Here is a 27673-nt window from a genome sequence, read left to right as displayed (position 1 = left end):
ATGTATTCTTAAATGCAAAATGCTAACATTCTTTTTATGAAATGCCGCTTTTGATTCTGTTAAGTATACGTTACCATTTTTCATTAGAGAACTCTAAGTGTTTGACATTCAGCATGACTCATCTCACAGCCATATAATAATAATTTTGTATTTGGCTGCAGACAAAATTTGAACCACTACTACACCTAATTCTAATTTTTATCTTCCGAAGGAAAAATCAATTTTTCAATTTCTCCATGAAAAATAAAATAACTTAAATGTTTAAGGTATTGTAACCACTTCAAATACTCCACCGTATCGTTAACATCATTTTGAAGCAAAGCAGGTTTAGAACTTCTTTGCAATTTGGAGATCTGTGTAATAGTAGTAATTAAAATGCTTATTTACAAAAGCATGTAAAAATGAGTCTTTAAAACATTTCTAAAAATAACTACCTTGTCATGTGGCATAAAACAGATCAGTCATGATACTGAACTAAAAATTATGTAGATCGTTGTTTTGAATGGCTTACCTAAAATTTGGTTTTTACACAAATGTGATATTTTATTTATATATATATTTTAGTAGGAATATGGGACAACTGCATAATTTGCACCCCAAACAAGAACCAATAAAATATTAATTACAATTAATATTATTTTGCATTTAATAAAATGCCTTTCACCAAGTAGTACAGGTCTTTAAAAGTGATGCAAACATTACTTAAACTATCTTCAACACCTTTGTAAAATAATTTAGTAGTATTCAGCTACAAAACAAGGTTAACCAGATTCAAAAAGATTAAATTAACCTCTTTTGCCCTTTCTCCCATCTACAAACTGCAGCTGCAACATGTTCTTTGTACACCATATATGTCACAAGGAATACAGTGTACTAAAACTAACTGGTACTACTTTACATCAGGGTTCAATTTGATCGGTATGGATCTCCTATTTTCTTAGACCACTCAACACTTAGCATGAAACAAATGTAATGCTGATTTCAAATGTTCTACACTGGGCAAAAGTTTAATGAACATTTGTTCTCAAAAATACCAAAGCCCTTTTACCAGGTCTCTGAAAGGGCCTTCCAACTAACAAAGATCAGAGAAAAGCAAATAATTTAGGAAAAAAGGCAGTTACTAAAAGTAGTTTTTGCTGGATCAGACTAAAAAATAGAGTTTCTATTACAGGGAAATATTGGATATTCTTGCATCATTTTTCCTCCCTCCTGAATTGAAACAAACAAAAACTTGAAATATCAAGAACTTCCTTCTGACCAAGAAGTTTCCAGAAATTTCAAAAACAGAAATACCAAAATTTTATTTTTTTTAACTTTTCTGTAGGAAGCAAAATTTTCTGACATTCCCAAATGGATGCGTTTTGGATGCTATTCCAGTAACTCAACCACAGGCGGAACAGTGACATCTCCAGAAATTTTGTATGTCAGTGGAGCAGAGCCAAGAGCAATCTCATTGAAGACCAGACCTAAGTTGTCCCTTCTGGTATCTACAGATAAATGCTTTGCCCTATTTTCAGGAACGGCTCCACTAAAAACCAAAGCATTCATATGAAGAAATTGATGAGATCCTGGAAAAGATGTCTTCCCACAATCGATTTTACCTTTGGCTGTAGGGGAGGTGGAGGCCTCACTGGTTTCCAGAGGGGCAGGCTCAAGGCTTAAGTGTTAAGTGAGCCAAAGAGGGGCCAGGGGCCCAGCGCCAGCAAGGGCGCATACACAGAGGGTTCAGGGGCCCAGTATACAGAAGCCAGGAGCTCGGTAACTTGTGAACAGACAAGGGAAGCTAGCGTCTCAAAGCCAGGTCCTATCCAGTAGAACTAGGCTGATAGGCCTAATTAGATTGAAGGGGTAGAAGCCAAGGAGGATGAGGCCTCAACAAAAGGACATCCTACTGGTAACACCTGCAAGGCATGGGGTGTAATAAAGAGGCAGTTACAGAGCCACACAATTAGCCCACAAGGCTCTGGGTGCCCAACTGGGCACAGTAGAGCACAGAGGCCCAGCCAGGAGCCTGAGAGCAGTGGAACCAAGTCCTAGCAAAGGCCTGGGGGCAGCCCCCATATTTTTTTTAAGTTGCTTTAAAAAAAAGAAGTATATAAAGTTAGCTTAAATTTAAGTTAAAGCTCAAAACTATCATCATGGAATAGGGATTATAACTTCTAATTATATACTGTTTGAGACAATATATTCATGCAACCTTTTCAGAAATGTTATAAATGGGTTACAACAGGCCATGAACTATATTAGAGGCCCAATCTTATAGGGTTCCCAGAGGCTCCTCTATAGATTAGAAAAGATTAAAGAAAACCACTCTACCCAATGGGACTCAGTGCTCAGTCTAGAAGATCCTATTAAGCCATCCCTGTGATGCTTAGTTTTAGTTCTCAGACTGTGGATTTATGTCTCCAGAGATCATAGGCAGGTAAGGTTCTTTGGGTAGATGTGATATCATTTATTAGACCAACGAAATAGTTGGAAAAATTGTTCTTTGCAAGCTTTTGGGTACAAACACCCTTCTTCAGGCATACGGAGTTTGTCATCTCTACAGATAACAACCTTCTTAACATCAGTATACGGAGATGAGCGATAACAGACCTGATTATCCACCCATCAGCCCTTTGGCTCTCTGCAAGTTGTATACACACAGTCAAGCCCTTACCTTTCTCTAAAAGTGCAAAGTTTCAAGAAGTTAAATGAATAAAGGACATCAAACAACAAAAATGCACTTTTTGTATAATCTTGTACAAAATGATTGTACGATTCAACTTGTGTAATGATTCAACCAAGGTTTCCTGAACAGTGATTTAAATCAATTTGATTTAAACCAAATCCACCCTGCAATTAACCGTAGGTCTTTTCCAACTAAGAACTGTTGTAGGGGAGATCCAGCTCTACACAGCTCTTAGCTGACATTCCCTTGTTCTACCCAGGAGACAGAACTGCAAAATTGGCATTATAAAACTGTACTAACTTTTGCCATTTGAGAATTTTGTCATCAGGACAGCTCCCACCTGTCTATCAGAGGTCAGATTACACATGTACAAGAACCAGAATATAGAATCCGGCAAACAGTACCTCAGTATTAAAATGCATACATTTCAATTTTCTTTGAAGATGTTATCTGCATTGAGCATACAGGCTGCATGGCCCTGTACTATACTAAATATGAAGAATTAAAATACATCTATTCTAATTATGTATCAAATATTTTTCAAACAAATTTTAAAAGCACATTAGACAAAGGACACAATCAACAGATAAAGAATATTTTAAAATTAATTTTATATTTAAAATTAATGCCACCTTCTTATACAAGTGCCACCACCAACTGAATATAAAAAATTATAAGGGCACAATTTGGTCCTGGCCCATGACTAGAATTCTTGCACATACCAGTAATACAATAAGATTTTTTTTTCTAGTCCACACAATATTTATTTGCGGTGAGAAAAATATTGATACCGTTAGCAGGGCTAAACAATATCAGTTAAATGCATGCTCAATTCAGAACACATTATTTTATGAAAGCAACAGACACACAAGCACCCCTTTTTATATTTCTAATCTTCTACATAAACCTTTATAGGAAAACTTACAACTCTTATTAGCACTAATGTCCAACAGAAAAGTTAAATGGTTCTGTAGCTGTCGCAAGTCATTCAAATGGTTACAAATTCATTAATACAAAGGTCAAAATTATTTCAAACAGCTTATACAGTTTACAATATGCTAAAATGCCATAGTTACCAGTATTATAATGATAATACTTCCACTGTCAATTACCTCACAGGGCAAAACAATTACAGATCACAAAACATTTATTCCCTGGGCCTAGAAAACCTAGCACTATTTTTTTTGCAAAGTTTTTTCTTTATTTCTGGATTCTGATGTGAAATTTTTTTTAAAAAAATTAAATTTAAATTAGAAATACTTTACTGAGATACATGGTGAACTTAATGATTTCTCCCAAACTTTCAACAAAACGTATGTTAAATACTATGCAATAATTATATAATCCATTGGCAGCTTTGACCTAATATAAAGTGTAAATAGGAAATAATTTAAGAAAGAAACTATAAAATAAAGCATGATGCAAAACACAAATTTAAAATTACTGAAAATTGAAATATACATTTCCTACAAAATATAACTTTAGTCTTTTTCTTGGAAGATGTTTGCCTTTCTCATTGTTGTTCTTTCTGCTGTTTCTGAATATGGGATGGAATACCCTGCAGTAAAGAACTTGCTCATTTTGCATTAATACAAGCTATACATACAATTTGCATTTGTGTAATGATTTTGCAAAGATAAGTTAAGAATATAAAGCAATTTTATTGAGAAACAGGTAGCAAGCAGTGTGCTGAATTAATAACATTATGAAACTTCTCTTACCTCCGTTTCTGAAGAGTATGAATGCTCCAATTTATCTGTAGAAAAAAAAATCAGGTGGTTTAAAGAAAAGACAACAGCCAGCTCAAAACTAAACATTTAAGTCCCTTGTGTCTATTATCCATTTTATTAAAATGTATAATTATGCAATATAGATACCATATCACCGAGTACATTAGGACTGGCATTTCACATTAAAAGAACAATATTTGTTCCAGTAAAAAAAAAAAAAAGATTAAATTTTCTGTTGGAAAATGCAGATTGAACAGAATCAAATCCTTTCAAAGTAACCTAATTATTTTGTCAAAGTTTTCAATAGGAACTTAAATCTTTTATTTTTATTTTATCATTTTGTCTTTCATGTTATATGAAATGTTTGGCAATCAGCAGGAAATCTGAGATCATGCCCCTAAAGGAATTCACATATTCCAGATTTCTGCATCTCCCTTATTCAAACACGCAGGGACTCCAATTATGTCTCTTCCCCAATGATAAAGAATATGAGAAACGGATGTAGAGAGAATCTACTACTGGCTATAGTAAACAAAAGCATATTCAGTCCAAAAATAAGAACAAGGTACATTTACATAGTACTCCATCTTTTCCTCTCTTAAAAACTATAAAAAAAACAGCAAATAAAAAATAAAAACACTATTACTTCCCCATTTACTTTTATATTAAGACTTTTGGTCATGCTCAGCTAGTAAATCTAGGCATATAAAATAAAGCAACAGAATCTGCCAACATAATGGGAGAAAAACAATTCTTAATCCTTCCTAAGGACATGGAAATTGAATTCAAATCCAGGGTCTCCTTGCCAACTTCCAGAAGGAGCTCAGTGGATCTTAAGAACACTATGAGTCAGCCTCTTTAAATGCAACTGGATATGGAACAGAATATTTATTACATTAGGACTGTCCACCTCCAAGCAGCCAGGGGCCACACACCCTGCTGGCCACACCAGTGGTAGCTGCACGTCACATCAGCCACAGCAGTGTGAGTCATAGGTCCCTCAGGCACCTAAGAGGTTTCCCCCTAGCTACATCAATACATTCAGACCCATCTTAAGTTCCCAGCCACAAGCCTTCCCTGGATACACCACACCCTAGACAGCCACTGGGCCATGGGCTGTGCCACACCTCTCTGCCCCATCCTGTTCAATGGGGCACAAGTAGGAAGCAGAAGCCAGATCAGGGAGAGGGAGCCCAGAGCCCCCAACTTTTATTGCAGCCAAAACCATGAAGAGAGTGGCAGCCAGGTACAAGCCTAGGGGCCACATAAAAATAACCCCTTGCAGGTTGCATGCAGCCCACAGGCCACCAATTGGACAGGAGTGTCCCGTACCCTCAACTACTTTTCTTATAATCATGCTCAATGCCAAGAATTGAGAAAAAAAACCCAGATCTGTGACTTCTGCAGAAAGTGTAGGAAAAGAAGAAAACTTCATAATGTCCCATCAGAACTGTCTTACAGTTTTTCCAATAAAAAGGGAAGTCATGGGTTTTGCTTTACTGTATCCCCTAATAACTCATTGCTGTTGCCCCCCAGCTTCTCACAAGTGTATCTCTTTCTGGTGCCATTACTCCTCCTCCTACTGGAGAAACAAAAGGTCCATAACAGAGGGCACTTCACAAAGTGCCTGATGAGAATGATCTAACATGATGGACAGGAATGAAACTTAACTGGCTGAACAAAAACCCAGCCAATCATAGGGCCAAAACAATTTCAAGGACATGGCAGAAGGACAGAATTACAAAATGTGCTCTAGGCACTATGCTCCTGTAGCTACAAAGTGCATGCATTTTGTAATCTCTCTGTTGAAGTCAAAGCTGCTCTTGGACATCAGCTTCTACAAAATCCTTTAACTTACATGATTTTCAGCTATTTAGGCTGTTGTGCCACTAAAGAGAAAAGAAACAGGAGTACCGACATGTTACCAACATGACAGTCAATCTCTGTGCATCCTTCATCAGAAAACAGTATGACCCTACATGTCCCAACACACTTATCTCTCCTTCCCCAATCACAATGCCACTCCATTAACAATGATTGCATCAGTTAAATACTGCCTAAGTGGGGTTGACTTTTCATCTGCACTCCAAGTAAGACTGTATGTATTATTTAATAATGCTACTAATAGTCTCTTATTCATTGGGATCATTACTGCCCTTCATTCTGCGTAACCCATCTAGGAATCCACAGATAGTAAAGGCTTGGCACTGCCAAAACACACTATATTCTACTGTGCATCACCATCAACTTGTCACAAGTTCAAAGACATTTTATCAAGCTTTTGAAAAAAAGACCAAGTTAAGATTTCCTGACTTTTTAAACATTTACCAGTACTGCACATACTTTAGACCTTCTACCATAAACAGAGGAGGCTTATCAAAAGCGTGTCAAGCTGACTTGCTATGGTTAATTTAACAGACATAGAGAAACTGCTTCCTACTTTGCTGATTCAACACCCATGAAAATAAACTGTACTCATTACTAAACTACCATATTTACCCAAATCCAAGATGACACTAAATTTAACGCAATCCCCCAGTAATTAGATATGAAGAAAAAAAGATCTTTCCAGATGTATGGTCACAAAGAGCAGTGTCAGAGACTAATCCTCAGCTCCCCCCCACCCTCTCTGTCCCTTTCCTACTCAGGCAAAAGGCACCCTTTTCACAGCTAAACAGTCAGCAGTTCCTAGCTGCTCAAGCACTAGCTGAAACTCTAACTGCTGCTGACGAGTGAATACCATGGATGGATCTAGGATTTTTAGAGAGCTAAAAACAATCTTCAGGGGTGTGAAATAGGAAGAGAGACCACGAGTAGCTAACAGATGGCAAAACTCCTGCAAAAAGAATAGTTTGATTAATGAAACATTAAAACCATTAAAAAGCAGAGATGGTCATCAACACCTGTAGAGTCAAAAGTAATTGGCAGGAATCAGGTAGATTATAATGAGCCATGAAACCAAATTACTCCATACTTCCTGAATAGAAATGCTACTCCTGCTGCAGCCAGCTGTTTTTAAACTTTGGGTAGAACAAGAACAAAGCAGTTTAGCTGCTTCCCCTGGTCCCTGAGCTGCCCCTCCCCCTCCATGCTGCTACTGAAGGAAAGAGAGGAGCAGGGGGAAGCAGCAGACATTTTACAGCATCTCTATGCATTTATTCTGGACAGAAAAATCAGCTTCTTCACTTAAGATACACACACCCCAATTTTGGAAGGCTAATTTCTAGGAAAAAGTGGGATGTAGTATGCAAGTAAAATATGGTACCAAGTAAGAGTCGGAGACATCCAAATATCATTAAAAAAATTCACCTTCAAATTGAATTGTGTCCAATATAAATTTTATGCACAACATTGTCTTCTAAACTGGAAGGCATAACTAAAGAGTTTCTTAAAAATACATCTTTTAGATAATGTATTAATCTTGTCACAGATTAATATGATTCCAACTGAATCAACAACTGAATCAAGGACTTATAAAAACATTTTATGCTCAAACACTAACACATGCCAAATTATTATATTTAGTGTATATATAGAGAACAGTCTCACTGGAAAAATCCCTTCGACATGTTTTCTTGTGTTAAGATATCAGATGGTACTGATAGGAGACTTCAATTTTCCAGACACCTTCTGGAAGAACAATGCAGCCAGACATAAAATGTCAAGCCAATTTCTAACTTGTGTAGAGGACAACTTTCTGTTCCAGAGAGTGGAGGATACATCTACGGGATTATCCATCTTGGATCTTATCCTGACCAACACGGATAACTGGTGGAACATGTGAAGGTGATGGGTAATTCAGGAGGAACCAATCACAATGCAATAAAATTTGAGATCCTGAGGCAGGGAAAGCATAAGGTCAGCAAAATTAGGACACTAGGTTTAAAAAAAGTAAATTTCATTCAACTCAAGGAACATGGTGCCTTGGGAGGATTGACTGATGTTTAAAGGTACCATGAAGAAGGACTACGAGCTTAACAGGCACAGTATTGGAAGCCCAACAAGAAACTGTCCCAAGACAATGGAAGCACAAGAAAAATGACAAGAGACCAATGTGGCTGTACAGGGAGCTTCTAAAACACCACAGATGCAACAGGAAGGCATACAATGGAGGAATGGGCAGGTCACCAAGGACATCTACCAAGAAACGTGAAGAACCTGCAGGAACAAAATCAAGAAGTCAAAGATAAAGAATGAGCTGCAACTGGCAAAGGAGGTTAAGGACAACAAGTAAAAATTCTGTAAGTATGTTGGCCAGAAAAGAAGTTACCAAGGAAGTTGTGGGTCTGCCATTAACAAGCCTGGGAGAACTCCTAATCCAAAATACAAAGCAGATGGAAGTATTCAACAGCTACTTTGCCTCAGTCTTCTCAAAAAATTAGGTGCAGTCAGACACCTAATAGGGATTATCTGGATAGGGAAGGGGGCAAGCTGAAGGAAGAGATAACAAAAGAGATATCCAGAACACTTTAGTTGGGTCTGAATGAATTCAAGTCAGCAAGGCGAATGAGCTTCATCCCAAGGTCCTGAAGGAACTGGCAGAGATCTCAAAGCCCTTGGCCATCTCCCACATACACGCAGTGTCCCTTCTTTTTAAAAAAAAAAAAAAAAAGGCAAGAAGGAGGACCCTAGGAACTTACGGACTGGTTAGCCTCACCTCAATACCTGGAAAGTTACTGGACCATATCCTAAGGAAGGCCATTTTTAAGCATTTGGAGAAGGAAAGGCTGATCACAAGAAGTCAGCATGGATTTATAAGAAACAAATCATGTCAAACAAACTGGATCTCCTTCTTTGACAAAGTAACTACTTGGGTGGATGAAGGGAATGCTATAGATATGGATTCAGCAAGGCTTGTGACAAGGTCCCACACGAGCGTCTCATAAACAAACTGGAGAAATATGGGCTGGATAAAACTACTACAAAGTGGATAGATAACTGGCTCAATAGCTGTAAGCAAAGGGTAATTATTAATGGGTTCATGTCAGAATGGCACGAGGTTTCAGGTGGAATTCAACAGGGAACTGTCCTACGCCCAATGCAGTTCAATACATTTACAAATATTTGGACTCTGGCACAGAAATATTTTTGAGCAAGTTTGTGGATGATACAAAACTCGGAAGGACTGTAAACACATTGGAGGATGCAAGCACAATTCAGAAACATCTCCACAGACTGGAAAGTTGGGCTAGAACTAACAGGATGAATTTCAATGCAAACAAATGCAAGGTGCTACACTGAAGAAATAATCAAAAACACAAATACAAAATGGGGGACACCTGGCTGGATAGCAGCTGTACAGAAAAGGACATGGGAGTCTTGGTAGACCACAGACTCAATATAAGTCTGCAGTGCAATGCAGGCACAAAAAAAGGCAAATGCAGTTTTGGGCTGCATCAGTAGAAGCACTAGGTCCAAGAAAGAAGGTGACAGTGACACTCTACTTGGCACTTTAGGCCTCATCTGAAGGACTTTGTGCAGTTCTGAGCTCCACCTTTTAAAAAAGATGTAGAGAAATTGGAGAAGGCAAGAAAGATGACCCAGGGCTTGGAAAGCAGGTCATATGAGGAGAGGCTGAAGGACACAGGGATGATCAGCTTGTGGAAACGGTGCTTAAGAGGGGATATGATAGCAGTCTTCAAATACTTGAAGGGCTGCCAAGAAAAAAAAAGAAAGAGAGCGTGAGAGAGAGAAAGCACCTTTTCTCTCTTCCAGCAGAGAGGAGAACGCAGACCAACGGCTTGAAGCTGCAGCAAAGTAAATTTAATTACATATCTGGAAAAACTTTGTCACTGTTAGATTAAATCAGTGCAAGAGACTGCCTAGGGAAGTTGTAGACTCTACCACTCATGGAGTTCAAGAAGAGGTTGCTACTGGTTGGGGATGATCTATGCATAGCTATGCCTATGTTCTACCATGGGTATTTCCCATGCTTCTTGGCTTTACTGGTTGCTCCCACCCATCCCCTATTTTCTGCTACATGTGTCAGGGTGTTTTTAAGCCTGCTTTGAGGCAGTGGGTACTGGCTACATCCAAGGCTGAGGACTTCAATTGGGATGTGCTGATTCTCCTGCTAGGAGCAAAGCCAGAAGTTGCTGGCTTTAGGGTCTTGCCTCTCTGCTCAGAGTCAAACCAATTGCCGTATTTGGGGTCAGGAAGCAATTTTACCCCATGGTCAGGTTTACGTTGCGTCAGGGTTGAGGTCTTATGTAGAGTTTAGATCAACAGTTCCCAGTACAGTGCCCATGGGTATCATGGCAGCCCTCGAGTTTTATTCAGGTGCCCACACGCATTTTCACATTCAGTAAAAATCATTATTCCAACAATGTCAGCACGGAGGCGGAAAGGGATCTGGGGGTCATCATTGACTCCAAGATGAACATGGGCCGGCAGTGTGGGGAGGCAGTAAGGAAGGCCAACCGCACCTTGGCATGCATCCACAGATGCATCTCGAGCAGGTCCAAGGAGGTGATCCTCCTCCTCTATGCGGCACTGGTCAGGCCGCAGCTGGAGTAGTGCGTCCAGTTCTGGGCGCCGCACTTCCAAGAGGGATGTGGACAGCATGGAGAGGGTCCAGAGGAGGGCCACTCGTATGATCAGGGGACAACAGGGCAGGCCCTGTGAGGACAGGCTGCGGGACCTGAACCTGTTCAGCCTCCAAAAGAGAAGGCTGAGGGGGGATCTTGTGGCCTGTTATAAACTAGTCAGGGGGGATCAGCAGGCATTGGGGAAGTCACTGTTTCCCCGAGTACCGCCAGGAGTGACCAGGAATAACAGTCACAAGCTGGCAGAGGGTAGGTTTAGGTTAGATATCAGGAGGCGCTACTTCAGTCAGGGCGGCTAGGGTCTGGAACCAGCTTCCAAGAGAAGTGGTGCTGGCCCCTACCCTAGGGGTGTTTAAGAGGAGGTTAGATGAACATCTTGCTGGGGTCATTTGACCCCAGTATTCTTTCCTGCCATGGCAGGGGGTCGGACTAGATGATCTGCTCAGGTCCCTTCTGACCCTAGAAACTATGAAACTATGACAAAAATGCTGTCACTGCAAATTCAACTCAAAACAGCAACACCTCGAAATTTTTTTCACAGGCTATACACAACAGCCATCAAAATGAGACTAAGTCTGACTGACGCAGTGACGCTTCCTATTCCTTCCCCAAATGAAACTACGCACACACACATATCCAGGAGTTACCTTGAGTCAGCCACGAGAACCATCCGGCTAAATTCATATGGCTGCCCGCTGCTTTTTCTTTTAAATTCAAATGTGCCCTTGGACACATAAACGTTGGAGAACCCCTGGTTTAGATATGGTGGTATGAGATGGTTTGGATGGGGATGATCCTGCCTCAGGCAGGGGTTCAGCATAGATGACCTCTTCCAGCCTTACTTCTCTATAAAACTCTATCATTTAACATTGAATTTTATTAAAGTTACACAGTATTTTGCACACACTCAAGTAATAAGTATCCAAAGCAAATATTCATCCCCAAAATACTGAGAAAGGAAGATCTATCCATACAGATGCATTTGAAAAAAAATGCTTTCACAACAGAAAAAAAGGGAATTTTTAAATGTATAAGACTGAGTCATACACATTAGTTCAGCAGACAGGAGACCACAGGACTGGAAGGGGTGTCCTGGTCCATTCACCCAGTATGCTGCTTTTGCAGACATCTTTTACTCAAGGAATCCTCAAAATCACTTCCAACTCTCACACACAGCTACAAGGCACAGTTCCTAAAACACTAAAACCAGCATCTAACATGCCATAGATAAAAGCAGAAGAGACAAAGGCACTGGGAGATCAAGGGGGTTGAGAATGCAATCCCTCTTAGCTGTGTTGCCCATACACAGCAAGCTCTCAACTCACCAGCTTATCAGCACAGCTCTGGAGTCCAGGGGTGTGTGAATGCTGCCACCACTTCCTCCTCCCTATCCCATTTCCCACTGCTAAATTCAAGAAAACAATAAAAACAGGAAATAAAGACATTTACAAGGATACAACCTGCGCAGTACATAAAAGAGCTTCTTATTCTTTTTCTTTATTCAAATTTAAGAGCCAAGCCATCTATATGTCCTATATTCAAAGGAACATAGTATGGGCTCAGAAGATCCTCAGCCAATCATTCTCAACCTTTCTGGATAAGGCACCCCTTCACTGGACACTAAGCACCTCTCCATAACTTTTGTGAACTGAGCAGCACCCAAATTCAAAAACTAATGTATATATTACTTGACAGGAGCCAGGAAACAGGAATAGGGCATTGTCTAGGCAGGGCAAAGCCTGAGCCTATTCTTATTGCTTCACACCTCATTCATCTCCTCAGACCTCACAGCACCCTCCAAGAAATCTGGCTGCATCCCAGGGTGCCCCAACCTCTTTGTTCAGAATGACTGTGCTGGGCAAAAGGACCACAACCCACACTACAGAGGAAGTAGAAAAAAAGTCTACAGTCCTTGCCAATCTGATCTTTCTAGCAAGCAATATGATCCAAAACAGAAAAGCAACACCCTCTAGCTAGAAACCTCTGGATTTTCTGAGTGCTAGTAGGAGCATCAGCTCCCCTTAGTCAAAAACTCCCAGCCTTGGTGGTGCCAATATCCCAAAAACAGAGAAGTGAGTAGCATCCATGATGCTGGTGAAAGGAAAATTTTTCCTGAGTTCTGAAGCACAAAATTAGCAGTCACCTACTATACCTGAGAGTTCCTTTGCCCCAAGATGGGAATTGCAAATACGTGATTGCATATATTACACAAAGATTGTTGAGCCAGAGCTCTTTGTCCTATTACATCCCTCACACCGCTCAACCTCAAAAGGATTTAGGTATTTTCAACTGCCATGAACTCAATACGTTTTGCATCAACTCCCTCATATTCCAATGCAACAGATCTCCAAAATTACTTAAAACCTCCCAACTCAAGAAACATGTCTCACTCACTATGAGATTTTCCAAACAGTCATGGTTTTGTTGTAATTTATAACAATTGCAATACTTCTCCAATTCCACTGTAACCCAGTTAGCTACCTCGGCTCATTCGAATTATTCTGAATTTTTATCTCCTTTCCAACATTGTATGGGTATAACTGAATCCTGATGTTTGTTATCAAACAAACGTTGTTACCTCATTTAGAAGAGACACCATATTAGAAAATTTCACTTAGACTTTTGTAAAGGTAATAATTTTTCTTCCCAGAGAACTTAATCATGTTATCCTATGTAATTATTTATCCCATCTATGAGCTACACAGGAAATCATCCCTGAATCGAGGGATTGCTGATGATGACAAATTCTTATGGTATTTAATCATATGGTACTATACTAACTAGTCATTTGTCTTTGTCCTGAATTCCTGTAATACACAAATACTCTGTCTTTGATAACCATGGAATCCTTCCTGTGTTCCATAGCTCCTTGACATCCCATGTGCTTCATAAGGTTTCCTAGGGATCAAGTAAATTTTGTTTATAACTTAAATTCTTACTTTCAGGCAAATTCTGCTAGGCATACATCTCCAGGCAAAAATGAATAAATAAAGGGTGGAGGGGAGGGAGGCAGACCTAGTTTTCTGTATATATGAAATATATGAAAGCTTTCCTGTACTATGCTCCTAAATTAATAAGATTAATTCCTACCCAGTCTACACCCAGGATGTGCTATTCCTCTCACTTCACCTCTCCACTACTGCAAAATCTCTCTCTCTGGCTTGACAAATGTCAAACTTACCCTGCTTGTATCCTTTCAGAATCTTACTGCAAAAATAATTTTCCCAGGCTGTCTCTTTGATGCATGTCCACTAGCTTCTCCTTTGCTATACCATCAGCCCATCACTTCCACTTTCCACCCTGAACAGCCTATGTCTACTCTACTTTCCACCCTGCATTCAGTATTAAGTGGTTAAATCTGAAATTAAATGCCATACATGTCATTTAGTCCCTACTTGTCTTACAAAATCTTCCTAAAAACTCTATACTTTTCCGTGATGCCTCCAAAATACTTGACACTAGTGTGTACCCATCATGACAACTAGTATTCTCACTGTTATTTTGTACTCTCTCACCTATTCATCTTCTATCATGTTTTAGTCTTAGATCTCAAGCTCTTTTGGGCAAAGACTATTTTTTCACATTTGCACATCTATTACAATGAGCTCTTGAGGGCTTCTACATGAGACAGTAATACAACAGTAACTCCAGCAGTTTTTCTATTTACTACAGGTTTTTTTGCTGTTGGTGTTTTTTTTGTTTGTTTGTTTTAAGAGGTGCACCAATACATCAGTCTACATCATATCAGCACTGATAAAAAGGAAAGAGAAAGGCTGCAAACGGTTTTAGACAGATGGGCAGATGAGGGTAGGATGGGGTTCAACATAAACAAATGCAGGGTGCTGCACCTTGGGAGAAGGAATGCACAGCATATATACAGGCTGGGGAGTTCCACTCTTGAAAGCACAGAGGCAAGATGAACATGAGCCGCCAATGCCAGACCGCAGTCAGCAAGGCCTGCCAAACCTTGTCAACTATTCAAAGATGCATCTCAAACCAGTCCAGAGAGGTGATACTCCCCCTCTATGCAACTTTGGTCAGGCTGCAGTTGGAGTACTGCATCCAGTGCTGGGCACTGGACTTTAAAAAGGATGTGGCCAGCCTGGAGAGGGTTCAGACAAGGGCCACCTATTTGGTGAGGGGGCAGCAGGACATGCCCTATGAGGAGAGACTGAGGGACCTGAATCTGTTCAGCCTCAGCAAGAGGAGGCTGAGGGAGAACCTGGTGGCTGCCTACAAACTCATCAGGGGAGATCAACAGCAAATAGGTGACAAGGAACAATGGTAATAAGCTGATGGAGAATAGGTTTAGGTTAGAGATCAGAAGGCAATTTTTTACAATTAGGGTGGCCAAAAGCTGGAACCAACTTCCCAGGGAACCGGTCCTCGCCCCTACCTTGGGCAAATTCAAGAGGAGGTTGGATGAACACCTGCCTGGGGTCTTGTGAACCCAGCATTCATTCCTGACTGTGGTAAAGGGTCAGGCTAGATGATCTGTTCAGGTCCCTCCTGACCCTAGCTACTCTGAAACTATGAAAATTGATATTATTGATAATCAGCTTATGTGGCTGATAATGCCACCAATAAATATTGCATGCATGTGCACAGCCACAGCAATCACATAGCCACCCCGGCAACTTGGAGGGCAGCATCTGGTTGGTAGGTCTGTTGGAATGAAAGGGCAGAGGGGAGGGAAGGGGCATGGTGGAGGGGCAGACTGAGGCCGCCACGGTGAGGGAGGGAGTAGGGCAGGCGCTGCCCAGCAGGCAGGGAACAGGACAGAGCTACAAGTGGCTCATCCAGGGAGTATGGGGAGGGAGGGAGGGAGGAAGGGGCGGCTCCCGCCGCTGCATGCACCCCCAGAGCAGGCATACACTCTGTATGCAGAGCAAGGGCATGCTGCCACTAGAAGCTGGGACTGGGGGCTGTATCAGGCTCTTCCCAGTGTGGGGGGGAGGTTGGATCAGGGCTGCACTTGGCACAGGCAGCAGCAGTGCTGGGACTGGGGCTACAGGGTGGGTCCCTCCTTAACCCCCCCTCCCAACACTGCCACTCCCCAGCCCCCCTCTCCCCTCATCAGAAGAGCCCAGCGCCACCTCCAACCCCAACCTGCAGAAGCAACCCTTAGCCCCACACGCAGATCTGGGGGGGCACACACCCTCTATGCCTGCCCCAGGGATGTGCACAGCAGTGAGAGCTGTGTCCCCCCCGACCTCCCTGGATGAGCCACTTGCAGCTCCATCCTGCACCCTGCCCCAGCCCCACTCCTCCCTCAGCGTGGGGGCATCAATCTGCTCCCCCCCACAAACAGACTTACCAGCCAGACACTGCTCTCCAAGCTGCCGGGCTGCCCACTGGCAATCAGATCAGTATTGGCCAATATGGCTCATTAATAATCACCATCAGTATTGGCCCAAAAATCTTTACTGGTACACCCCTAGTTTTTATTTCTCATTTTTATTGCATTTGAATTGGGAATTCTTGGGCAAAATCATATTAAATAATACCAAGTGTAATCTTGAATTTATGATGAACCAACAATATCTGACTCTCACAATTTCTTTCAGTATATCTTTTCTTTACACTTAAGAGTGTTTTTTGCCCTTTGTGCTTCGTTTTGACTTTGTCTGTAAACTAGATTGCTTACTATTTAACTCTCATTCCCTCACCAATTACCCACTGCGTTTTGGTTACATATATTTCATGGTCACCCTTATTTTGGTCAATCTTCTTGCATCTATAATTTTACAAATGCCAGTTGGATTTTCTTCCCGAGCCTGGGGTTTCCTCCTGTTTATTTGTCCTCTCTCCTTCCTTGTTGATGCCAGGAATCATAGCCATTGGTGTTTGTGCATAGGATACAAACTTGAGAACAGGATGCAACACTGTAAACTAGGACTGGACCCCTTCCAGCTTACCACCCATATCAGCACAACCACATCAGCAGTCAATAACCAAGAATAAAGATGCAAACATGTGACACCTCTCTCACCATTTAACAAAATAAGCAAATAGAAATAAATTCATTATTAAGCACTTTCCCACCATCTTTCACTTCTGGCTAGTGTCTGCTCTATTCACTCCCTACATCCCTAAAAATCATGTTTATAACTCTTACCAATTCTATCACTGTATGAAGGACTACTATAGGACCAAGCTAATGGATAACAAACTTTGCTATCTATAGACAGTAGTAAGCTGTATCTCTGGATACATTACAGTATAAATTTAAAGTCAGAAATAATGAAATGTTAATTTATGCTTCAATGATTTATTTTCTTAATACACTTTTAAACATTAAAGCAGCAATAATTTTTAACTAAAAGAGTAAATTTAAGACCATTCTGATCCACTCTCTTTCAAGGAGTTAACAACATTGTAGCAAAATGCCTTCATACAAATTTGTCTTTCGTTTAAAAAAAAAAATCCATATTTTTATCATATTTTTATCAGCAAAGTTTTTGGAATCCTGATGGATGAAAAGTATTTCTCATAATGTATGACCTAAACCTGAAATTTATAAGGCCTAAAACAGTCCCCTGCGATCTCCAGGCACACAAAGGACACACGAATCACTGAAGCTTACAGAAGAGAAACCTTTCTTTAACAGTATACTTCACCCTCATCTCAGGGAGACTCCAAAAGCTGCTGTGCAGTTAAATCCTGTGATCTTTTTGGGAGACAGCCAGAAAGCAGTCACTCTGTGCATAACGCCTCTGAACCAGTGGCAGATTTCCAGGACAAAAATCTGCATAGTACTGAATTCTGGTAAAAAAAGAACAATCCCTCCACCCCCCAAACACACCAAGCAGTAATTCTCCTCTTTGCATTCTGCTCAAGTGCTGCAGGACTGAAAAACAGCAGCCAGGGACAACACTCTTCCATACGAAAAAACACATTCTCTGTAGGAGAAGAGAGGGCAAGGAAACTCTGTAAATGTGCCCATCCTCATGCTTGACTGCTATAGACTGGTCTTGTTAAACATTTAAACATTCATATATTGATAACTGGTAATACCTTACCAGTTATTGTTTAACAGAGCAGTCCTGTGGGGAAGGTGGGGGTGGGGATGGAGGAACGAGCAGACAGGAAGAGATGTGGTGCCTCTGAAGGCAGTGGGGTAAAGCAGGAGGGAAGGAGAGAGAGCAGTGAGGAAGAGGGGAAGGGGGATTAGTACCTAGTACTACATGGATGCAGTGGGGCAGCTGCAAGGGGCCTGATCCTTCCTATGGCAATACAGCCCTAGCCCCCTCCCCACCATGCACCCCAAGGCACACATGTACCTGCCACTGGCAACGAACCGGCCTGAGGCTCTTGCAGCCTCCTAGTCACCTGCCAGAGTCATCAGGCCCAGGCAGGCCCCTGCCACCCATCACAGCTCACAGCAGGGAGGCTGCAAGCAGCTGCACCAGGGTCCACAGAGCCCTCAGCCTGGCTCATTGCCAGCATCAGATGCACATGCACCTCAGGCCGGATGGTGCGGAAGGGGCCTGGACTGCGCTGCCACAAGTAGGACTGGGCCCTTTGCAGTTTCCCCACCATCCACACTGAGGTGTGTGCGCACCTGCCACCAGCAACAAGTTGGGCTGGGGCTTTGCAGATCCAGTGCAGCTGTTCACCAATGACAGCAGCAGGCGAGGGGGCTTGTCCTCCCTCCTGCCTGCTGCTGCCACCCTTGGCTTCATAGGGATTGTGGCAGGGCTCACTACTGCCGCCTGCAGCCAGGCCCACCCCAGGCAGCCACCTGCCGGCAGCAGCGTTGGACAAGGGGCTTTTCCAATTTGCTGCTGCTGCCAATGCACAGCTGCCCAGGAGCCAGGGCCCGCTGCAGGCACCAGCAGCAGCAAGACCCGCCAACAGAAGCAGTAATGGGTGAGGGGCTTTCCCAGTCAGTTGCTGCCCCTGGAAGAACAAGTTAATGCAGGGAGAGGCTGGTCCCTGGAAGACGCATGTTATCACTGATCAGTTATCCCTCTAAGCTGTAACATTAGGGGAGTTTAAACAGGTACTTAATCAGTACTTAGGGTACTCATCAGAATTTAGGTCCCTAATTTGGAACTCACCCTGAGTGTATAAAGGAAACTGCAAGCTTCCAGACTACATTTTTCCATCCCAAAGCTCATCTCATAGGCATAGAACATGTAGCCAAGATTTTTAATAGCTAGAACTTGCTGGTTGCCTATGACAACAATTTACTTTTGAGAAGCAGTCTTATTTGTGCTGAATATATTACTAGACATTCAGCATCAGTTTTTGTGTGGTGTTGTTATTCATGCAACTGTCATCTGAACTTAACTACTTGAGATTTTAAAAATATCCAAGAACTGGTGTTTTACAACAGCATTCATAAGTAGCAAATCACATCACTATACCAAAATGTTTTATTTCAGAGGTTCTGCTGGCACTGTATCCAGTGCTACATTCTAGGTAAAGATAAAGTGTAAACAAGGAAGGAGAGGACAAGGGTAAAACACCATTTAGGTTAAAAGTATTTTGCACTTGGTTCTACAATTTTGCCTTGAACTACACTCAAGGATAGTTAGGACAGATATGCATCTGTGGTATTTATATGCCAGATAGTCATTAAGATTCATACCAGGTGACCAGTAATTCTGTTCTTTGTTTCTTCTAAATTCATTTATTCATATTTAATGCTTTTTCTGTTTATTTCTTCCTACTCTTCAGCTCAGGCTAAATGAAGAGATTTGCAACATATTTTGAAAACAAGCACTTTGCAGTCATCTCTGAAGCAAATTCTACAATACTGCTGCAGCTCACCAGTTCCTGTTGCATTAGCATGAGTTACCCTGACAGGCATGACTGATCGCATCCTCCTCCACAATCCTGAACAAAGCCTGAATGTTCACTACCCAAAGATACCATTCTCAGGGAACTCCTTTATTTGCCCATACACACAGGATTCTGTTGTTTACAAAAAAAGAAACCAACATCCAGTGTTTGTTTCTTTTGATTAACAAAACCATCAACCTAGTCATCATGTATGTTCTTGCAAAAAAAAAAAAAAATTAAAATGACCTGATTTTACAGATCAATATAAACATTTCATTCCTTAACATCATTATTTCACTAAAAAACTAGTGAACAGTTTTAAAGTATGACATTTGAACAGAGGATATGAAAAGTATTAATTAAATACAATAATCAGATAGGTCCATACTTCTCCAAATAAAATAATATACTGTATTAAAATGAATTTGGACCAGTAGGTAATGTTCACTACAGATGTAAAGATGAATAAGGTAGAGCCTTAGTTCTGAATACTGGGTTGTATTAATAACCATGGTACTTGCAAATACAGGGAAGTGATTCTTCTGCTCTATTGGGCACTGACAAGGCCTCACCTGGAGTAATATATCCAGTTTTGGACCCACACTTCAAGAAAGATGTGGACAGATTGGTAAGAGTCCAGAGGAGAGTGACAAAAAATATTTGAAGCTGTAAAGTATGACTTACAAGGGCAGGCTGAAAGAACAAGGGTTATTTATCCCAGGGAAGAGAAGATGGGGAATTTTCTCTGTGGCTGCAAGAGACAGGACTAGGATCAATGCACTCAAACTGCAGCAGAGGAAATTGAGGTTGGAAATTAGGAGGAACTTTCTGACCATGAAGGTTGCGAAACATTGGAACAGGCTACCTAAGCAGCTGTGGAATCTCCACCCCCACAAATTTCCAAAAGCAGGTTAGACAGACAGTTGGCTAGGATGGTTCAGTCAAGGAAGATCCTGCCTTGAGCAGAGGACTGGACTAGATGACTTTGTGAGATCCCTTCCAGCCCTGCTTTCCTATGATCCCATATCTCTACCTTTATCCACCCCAAATCCAGTGGGAAATCTCTTAAAAATACATTTCTAAAAAATACTAAATCATTAATAGGATATGCAAATAAAATTAAAAACAAACACCTGAGTATCACTTTCTTTTTTTCACCCAAGAAGGCCTAAATTCAAATTTGTGTTTCTGCAAAGGCTGATGGGCTCCAATACACAAAACTGCATAATAGAGAGTGTTTGGACTAATCTACAATTCATACAGCACAATAGAAAGGCTACTGGTGATTTCACTGAGCTATAAATCAGATCCTTTTATTCACATTTTGAGACACATAGCCATGAAGTAGTGAGAAACAGAATGAGCTAAGTCTTGCCCTATGTGCCAAAACTATTTTATTTTGTAAAATATTCTGTATCCTATTAATGACAAACAGCTGTTAATGAAGATCCCACTTGCAATAGGAAGCTGGTTTGTAAAAATACTGTCAAATTCTAAAGAATTTGAGCTTTTATTTAAGAAGTGGTAAATTTCTAAGCCTTATGCTTTTAAGAATAATCTTCCAAATCTGTCTTCTTAAGTCTGCAGACAAACAGCTCCAGTGCCTCTGTTACTGTTCATTACTTTCCATGCCACAAGAAGAGTGAAGCTAGGAGACTTGTGAATTTTCATTGCTAATAATCAGAAGAGTATGAACAGCAATGGAACACACCATGGCAGGGGTCAATAACCTGTGACCCATGGAGCCATTTGATCCTGCTGTGGACACAGGGCTTCAGCACAGGACTTTACCCTGCTGCAAAGCTGGCTGCCAGTGCTCTCCCCAGGGAAAAGCAGTGGTGGTAGTGACCGGGTCCTAGCACTATCCTGCCACCTACCTGACTCTGCCCCAAACGGGGTCAATTCAAGCTGAAGCCTTAAAAGGTTGCTAAACATTGGAATAGAGACATTTTGTCTTTGTATTACTGATGCTTCTGAAAGCTATGGGGCAGAAGCAACAGTCTATCAAGCTGGGTACCTGAAAACAGAGCCTCAAGAAAGAACATCCACACATTCACTCTCTCTTTCTTTTACACAGTTCAGAAAGGTGAGGGAAGGGCATATTTTATGAAACCACCACAGAAACATATAGCTTTGTGGAGGGGAGAAACCAAAACAGGACATATTGCTTTTTTTCAAATTGAGCAGACTCCTGGCAGGTGATCTAATGGCACAATTAAGGCATTGCAGCATCCCAGACACATTTACAGCTGCCCCAAGTAACCCAAATGTAAATGGGTGCCTGGTTCAGGCAGGGACTGAAGGATGACCAAACATGGTGCTAGCCACTTCATTCCTTTCTGTACCACTGACTAAATAAAACAATAAAACCTTAACTAATTACACTCTCTCCCCTGGCTAACGGTTCTCACAGCACCTTGGGGAGCACGGGCACCTCAGGACGAAGAGCGGGGTAGCGCAGCCCACCCCAAGGTGCCTGTGCAGTTGCCACCAGCACAGAGCTGATGCTGGAACTGTGGAGCCCAGCACAGCTGTTTGCAGCTGCCCAGAGCCCAGGCTGGCTACAAACAGCTGCATCAGGCTCTAGAAGCCTGCCATTACCTCTGTGCTGGGAGGAGGGGAGAGGCCCGGGCTACACTGCCTCAAGCCCCTCCCTCACCACCCGCTCCGATACTATGCCTAAGTGCACACACCTGTGCAAAGCCCAGCACAGCTGTTTGGAGCCTCCCAGCTGCAGCCAGCCCTGACTCTGGGGAGCTGCTGCCAGGTAGGAGTCCAGGCTGCTCCCAGCAGCTCCCCAGAGCCAGGGTAGCTGCTGACAGCCAGAGAGCCCAGGCTGGGGGACAGGGGCTTTGGGTGGGGGGCACAAGCAGTGCATCCTGCTTGTCCCCATTTTGTTTTTCTGCCATGCTGGCACTCCGGCACCTTCCAAGGTAGACATTGTGGTGTTTTTCGGTACTCCAGCCAAAAAACGTTGCCTGCCCCTAGCTTAGACCAACACAGCTCCAACCTACACCCCTCAAAACTAAGAGCTAGCATTTTCTGAGGGGTGCCTGAAGTCTAATGAAGTTAAGAACCACTGATTTAGATATTAGGTTTCAGAGGAGATTTTTTTCTTTTTTTCTTTTATCATGGTCTCTAATTAAAAAAAAAAAGATGGAGCTACTAAGCAAGTCTAGGAACAGATTTCTAGTAGGGATCCCCAAGTATCTTCCCCTTTTCCATTATCTAGCAAGGAGAAGCACTGACTTTTTCATGGACCACCTGAAAATGGCTGAGGGTCTCGGCAGACCACTTAAACTTTTTTTGTTCTACAAATCAAAGCACATAACTCATATTTTAATATCAGTAGTCTTACCTTACAAGTACAGATATTCTCGATAGTTCTGTAACCTTTCTGCAGACCCCCTGAATGGAGCTTGTGGACCAGTGGTGGTCCGCAAACCACAGTTTGAGAACCTCTGTCTTAGACTATCCTGTTCACCCACCATTTTACTCCAATCCTTGGCTGCCAGCTGTATACTAAGAGTCCCAAGAACTAAGTCCAGGTAGCTAACGTGAATCAATGAACAAAGTAGCCACAAAACACATGGAGAAAAGGAATACATTGCAAAAAACCCCCCAAAAAACTTGTAAACAAAAAAAAAGAAAAACAAATCTAGAATAAAATTAAGAGTAAGGACAATGTATGTAGGACAGTACACAGGTGACACATGCTAAGTTGTTTAAGATGACTTGTGCAGACAAGGCCAGCCACATTCAATACAAGCTAAATCTGATGGGTTAAAGGCAAAAGTCACTTTCAGCATCTGCTGTGCAACACAGGAGCCTGGGCAAGATGGACCTATGGTCTGATCCAGCCAGTGGTAATTCATATATTCTTACAAGAGGACCAAAGCTTCAGACCACACTTTGAATCCTAGTTTAGACAATGCTGTACTGAAGAAAATACAGGCAGACACACTATGATAACAACAAAAAAAAGCAAAGCCATGAAAGAAAGCAGCAGGGCAAAAGCAAAAGATACAGAAGTGACCCATTTGGAAAAGAAAATCTATTGCTGAAAACACCTCCAGGAAATGGAGTGCACCTCAAACAACGCCGATTTGAGATCCCTGGGGCACAAGGAAGGTGTGGCTGAGCAGGCATTTCCCTCCTTGCCAGCAGCTGCTGTATGCAGTTTTTCTCCCCATGGCATCCTCCCACGCTTCCCTGCACGGCATCTCACAGCACTTTTCAGGGGTCATCTCCTTTCTGCTTCTCTAAACAATACCCAAGAATAACGGCATGCCTGCCACGATGTATATGCGGATCTCAGCACAAGCCTTTCTTCCTTCCAGCCCAGATGACTGTCGGGCTGTGCCAGCGGTTTATTTTTTCCAGGTAGACATGCAATGACAAGCCTCCATCGATTCCAGTGCCGCGCTGCATATCCAAATGCTCAGTCTCCCTACTGGAAAGACTCCTGTATCTAGGGGACTTTGAGCACCAACACCCAAACCTTCCTAAAACCCTGGGGGGTAGGGGAGACACTGCACCAGTGCCTGGTACCCTAGAGGATGCCATTACTGGGGGGGTGGGCTTTCTTTTCATTCCCCTGCTGCCAACTCCAGGTTTTAGGGCAATAACATTCATTTCGCTATTAATAAACACAGGATGCGTTACTGAGCTGATGCTCCCTGGGTCCACAGCCTACAAAGCGACGGGATTACACGCTTTGGGGGGCGGGGGGGAATTGTTCTGGAGGGAACAAGCCCCCTCCCCCGCCCGGCCCGAGAGGCTGCTCGGGGCCCGGGGATCAGGGGCCGGCGGGGAGGGCGCCGCAGCGCAGACAAAGAGGCGGCATCGCGCCCCCCGGTGCCCACCCGCCTTTGTGTGCCTCCCTCGGCCGCGCGGGCGGGACCTACCGCTGCCGGCGGCCAGCTCCAGGCTCACGGCGCCGTCCCTCCAGATGCGGAGCTGGCCGGGCGCCTGCAGGCGGGCAGCGGGCGGCTGCCGGCGGCGGGCGCGGGCCCGGAGAGCGCCGCAGCACTGGTAGCACACGGCCCAGGCCTGCTCCTCGTTGATGGGCTGGTTGTACAGGCGCAGGATCTCCTCCAGCGACAGCGCCTCGGGCTGCCCCGCGCCGCCCGCCGCCGCCGGCCCGCGCTCCGCCATCGCCCCCGACCTCCTAGTGCAGCTGCTGCCGCCGCGGCTGCCCCTTGCGCGCATCCCACAGCCGCCCGCTCGGCCCCGCCCCGCGCCGCGCCGCAGCACCCGGAGCCCGCAACGCGCCGCCTCTGCCGCCCTCTGGCGGCCGTCGGGGCTGCGGTGGCCACACTGCAGGAGCGACACTTACACGCATCCCTTACACACATGCACCCCCTCACAACCCTCTTACACAACACCCTTACACACCTTTACCCTCCTTACACACACCCCTTATACACTTACCCGTTACACATCCCACATACACACACCCCTTACACACACGCCCTTTATACATGTACTTCTTGCACGCCCACACCTTCCACACAGCCCTTACCCCCCACACACCCCTTACATACACACACCCCCCTTACATACGCACCCCCACCCCCGACACACACACACACGCACGCACGCCCCAGACCAGAGGTGTTGAGTGGTGGGGCCGGACCCCGGGCCCCCTGGGGAAGGGGCTGTCCTCTGAAATGCACAAAGGAAAAAAGGAATTTGAATTGTTCTGTAGACAACACTGGCAAGATTCAAGAGAGGAGAGAAGCGTCCAGAACAGAACTGCTCTCCAAACGTCTCAGGCTGGATGACAGACTTTGACTTCCCAATTTTCAGCATGTCGTCTGATCCTGCCATGTGGGAAGGCCACTCCTCCAGCCATCACTGAATAACTCATGCTTAAATTTCCCAAATGTCTTGGGAAGAGCTGTCACAGAGGTCCAGAGTAACATGCCTTACTCCAGCAGCTGCTTTTGTCTGGTGGTTCTCCTGCTTCAGAGATTTTTACTTTCAAAAAGGGGTGGCGGGAGAGCTTAGTTACAACAATAACTTTCAAGAAGTAACCCTAAAAGTACTTCAGGCAATAATGTTCACTGATTTTGCAGACAATGCGAGTGTCTAGTGTGAAATCTTCCCATTCATATTAATGGGGTATCAAATAATTTAAACTAATCCACCTAGATAACTATTTAATTGTTAAATAAAGCACACAAAATGGGCAAAATGTGAGGATCTGCATAATGTACAGTTTCAGTGTCAAGATCAGGCAGAACTTGATTTGAGAACAGAGCTATCCTTGGAGAACTATCACTTTTTTCCCTCCAACTCTGCATGTGTTGTATATAATCCTCCCTGCTAAAACACAAAGTAAAATGTTCAATCTGGAGGGATGTGGGCAGTGGGGTCCCCCAGGGCTCAGTCCTCAGGCCCATACTGTTCAACATCTTCATCAGTGACTTGGATGAGGGGGTAAAAAGCACCCTGCTCAAATTTGCTGATGACACTAAGATGTGGGGGGATGTGGGCACGCTAGAAGGGAGGAATAGGCTCCTATCGGACCTAGACAAGTTACAAGGGTGGGCGGATGAGAATAGGATGGGATTCAACACGGACAAGTACAAGGTGATGCACCTGGGGAGGAAGAACCAGCACCATACCTACAGGCTGGGGAACTCCCTTCTTGTCAGTACAGAGGCGGAAAAGGATCTTGGAGTCGTCACTGACGCCAAGATGAACATGGGCCGGCAGTGTGGGGATGCAGTCAGGAAGGCCAACCATACCTTGTCATGCATCCACAGATGCATCTCGAGCAGGTCCAAGGAGATGATCCTCCCTCTCTATGCCACACTGGTCAGACCGCAGCAGGAGTACTGCATCCAGTTCTGGGCACCGCACTTCAAGAGGGATGTGGACAACCCTCAAATGACCCCAGCAAGGTGTTCATCCAACCTCCTCTTAAAGACCCCCAGGGTAGGAGCCTGCACCACTTCTGTTGGAAGTTGGTTCCAGACCCTAGCTGCCCTGACCGTGAAATAGCGCCTCCTGATGTCTAACCTAAACCTACCCTCTGCCAGCTTGTGACCGTTATTTCTGGTCACTCCTGGTGGTGCTCGGGGGAACAGTGACTCCCCCAGTGCCTGCTGGTCCCCCCTGACTAGTTTATAACAGGCCACAAGATCCCCCCTCAGCCTTCTCTTTTGAAGGCTGAACAGGTTCAAGTCCCGTAGCCTCTCCTCATAGGGCTTGCCCTGCTGTCCCCTGATCAAGTGAGTGGCCCTCCTCTGGACCCTCTCGACGCTGTCCACATCCCTCTTGGAAGTGCGGCGCCCAGAACTGGATGCAGTACTCCAACTGTGGCCTGACCAGTGCCACATAGAGGGGGAGGATCACCTCTTTTGAGCTGCTTTAAATGCATCTGTGGATGCATGACAAGGTACGGTTGGCCTTCCTAACTGCCTCTCCACACTGCCAGCCCATGTTCATCTTGGGGTCAATGATGACTCCAAGATCCTTTTCCGCCTCCGTGCTGACAAGAGGGGAGTTCCCCAACCTATAGGTATGGTCCCAGTTGTTCCTCCCGAGGTGCATCACCTTGCACTTGTCTGTGTTGAAACCCATCCTATTCTCATCCGCCCACCCTTGTAACTTGTCTAGGTCTGATTGCATCCTGTTGCTTCCTTCTAGTGTGCCCACGTCCCCCCACATCTTAGTGTCATCAGCAAATTTGAGCAGGGTGTTTTTTACCCCCTCGTCCAAGTCACTGATGAAGATGTTGAACAGTGCGGGCCCGAGGACCGAGCCCTGCAGAACCCCACTGCCCACGTCCTTCCAGGTTGAGAAGCCCCACCTTACCCCTGCAGGGCCATCCCCTACTGATGCATGGGCTGCACTTGCAAAAAAAAGAGAGTGGTAGGCTGAGGGGAACACCAACCCAGGAATGAGGTTAGGTCAGTGTGGCACCG

General features: G+C 43.7%; 1 protein-coding gene across 2 annotated transcripts in view; it reads right to left on the bottom strand.

The window, feature by feature from the left end:
• SPIRE1 (spire type actin nucleation factor 1) overlaps window positions 1-24951 on the bottom strand; it is a 186314-nt gene extending 161363 nt beyond the window's left edge. For both annotated transcript variants that reach the window (XM_090039639.1, XM_090039640.1), the window contains exons 1-2: window positions 24644-24951; window positions 4393-4427 (exon numbers count right to left, since the gene is read on the bottom strand). In XM_090039639.1, the coding sequence (XP_089895765.1) occupies window positions 4393-4427; window positions 24644-24947 (339 nt within the window). In that variant the 5' untranslated portion in view covers window positions 24948-24951. The remainder of the gene's footprint in view (window positions 1-4392; window positions 4428-24643) is intronic.
• Between the last annotated feature and the right edge of the window lie 2722 nt (window positions 24952-27673).

The sequence above is a fragment of the Crocodylus siamensis genome, chromosome 3, assembly GCF_052110815.1.
Source record: "Crocodylus siamensis isolate JL-2025a chromosome 3, ASM5211081v1, whole genome shotgun sequence".
Taxonomy (NCBI): domain Eukaryota; kingdom Metazoa; phylum Chordata; order Crocodylia; family Crocodylidae; genus Crocodylus; species Crocodylus siamensis.
Note: the sequence above shows the minus strand (reverse complement) of the source record. Positions and strands in the feature narration are given on the sequence as shown.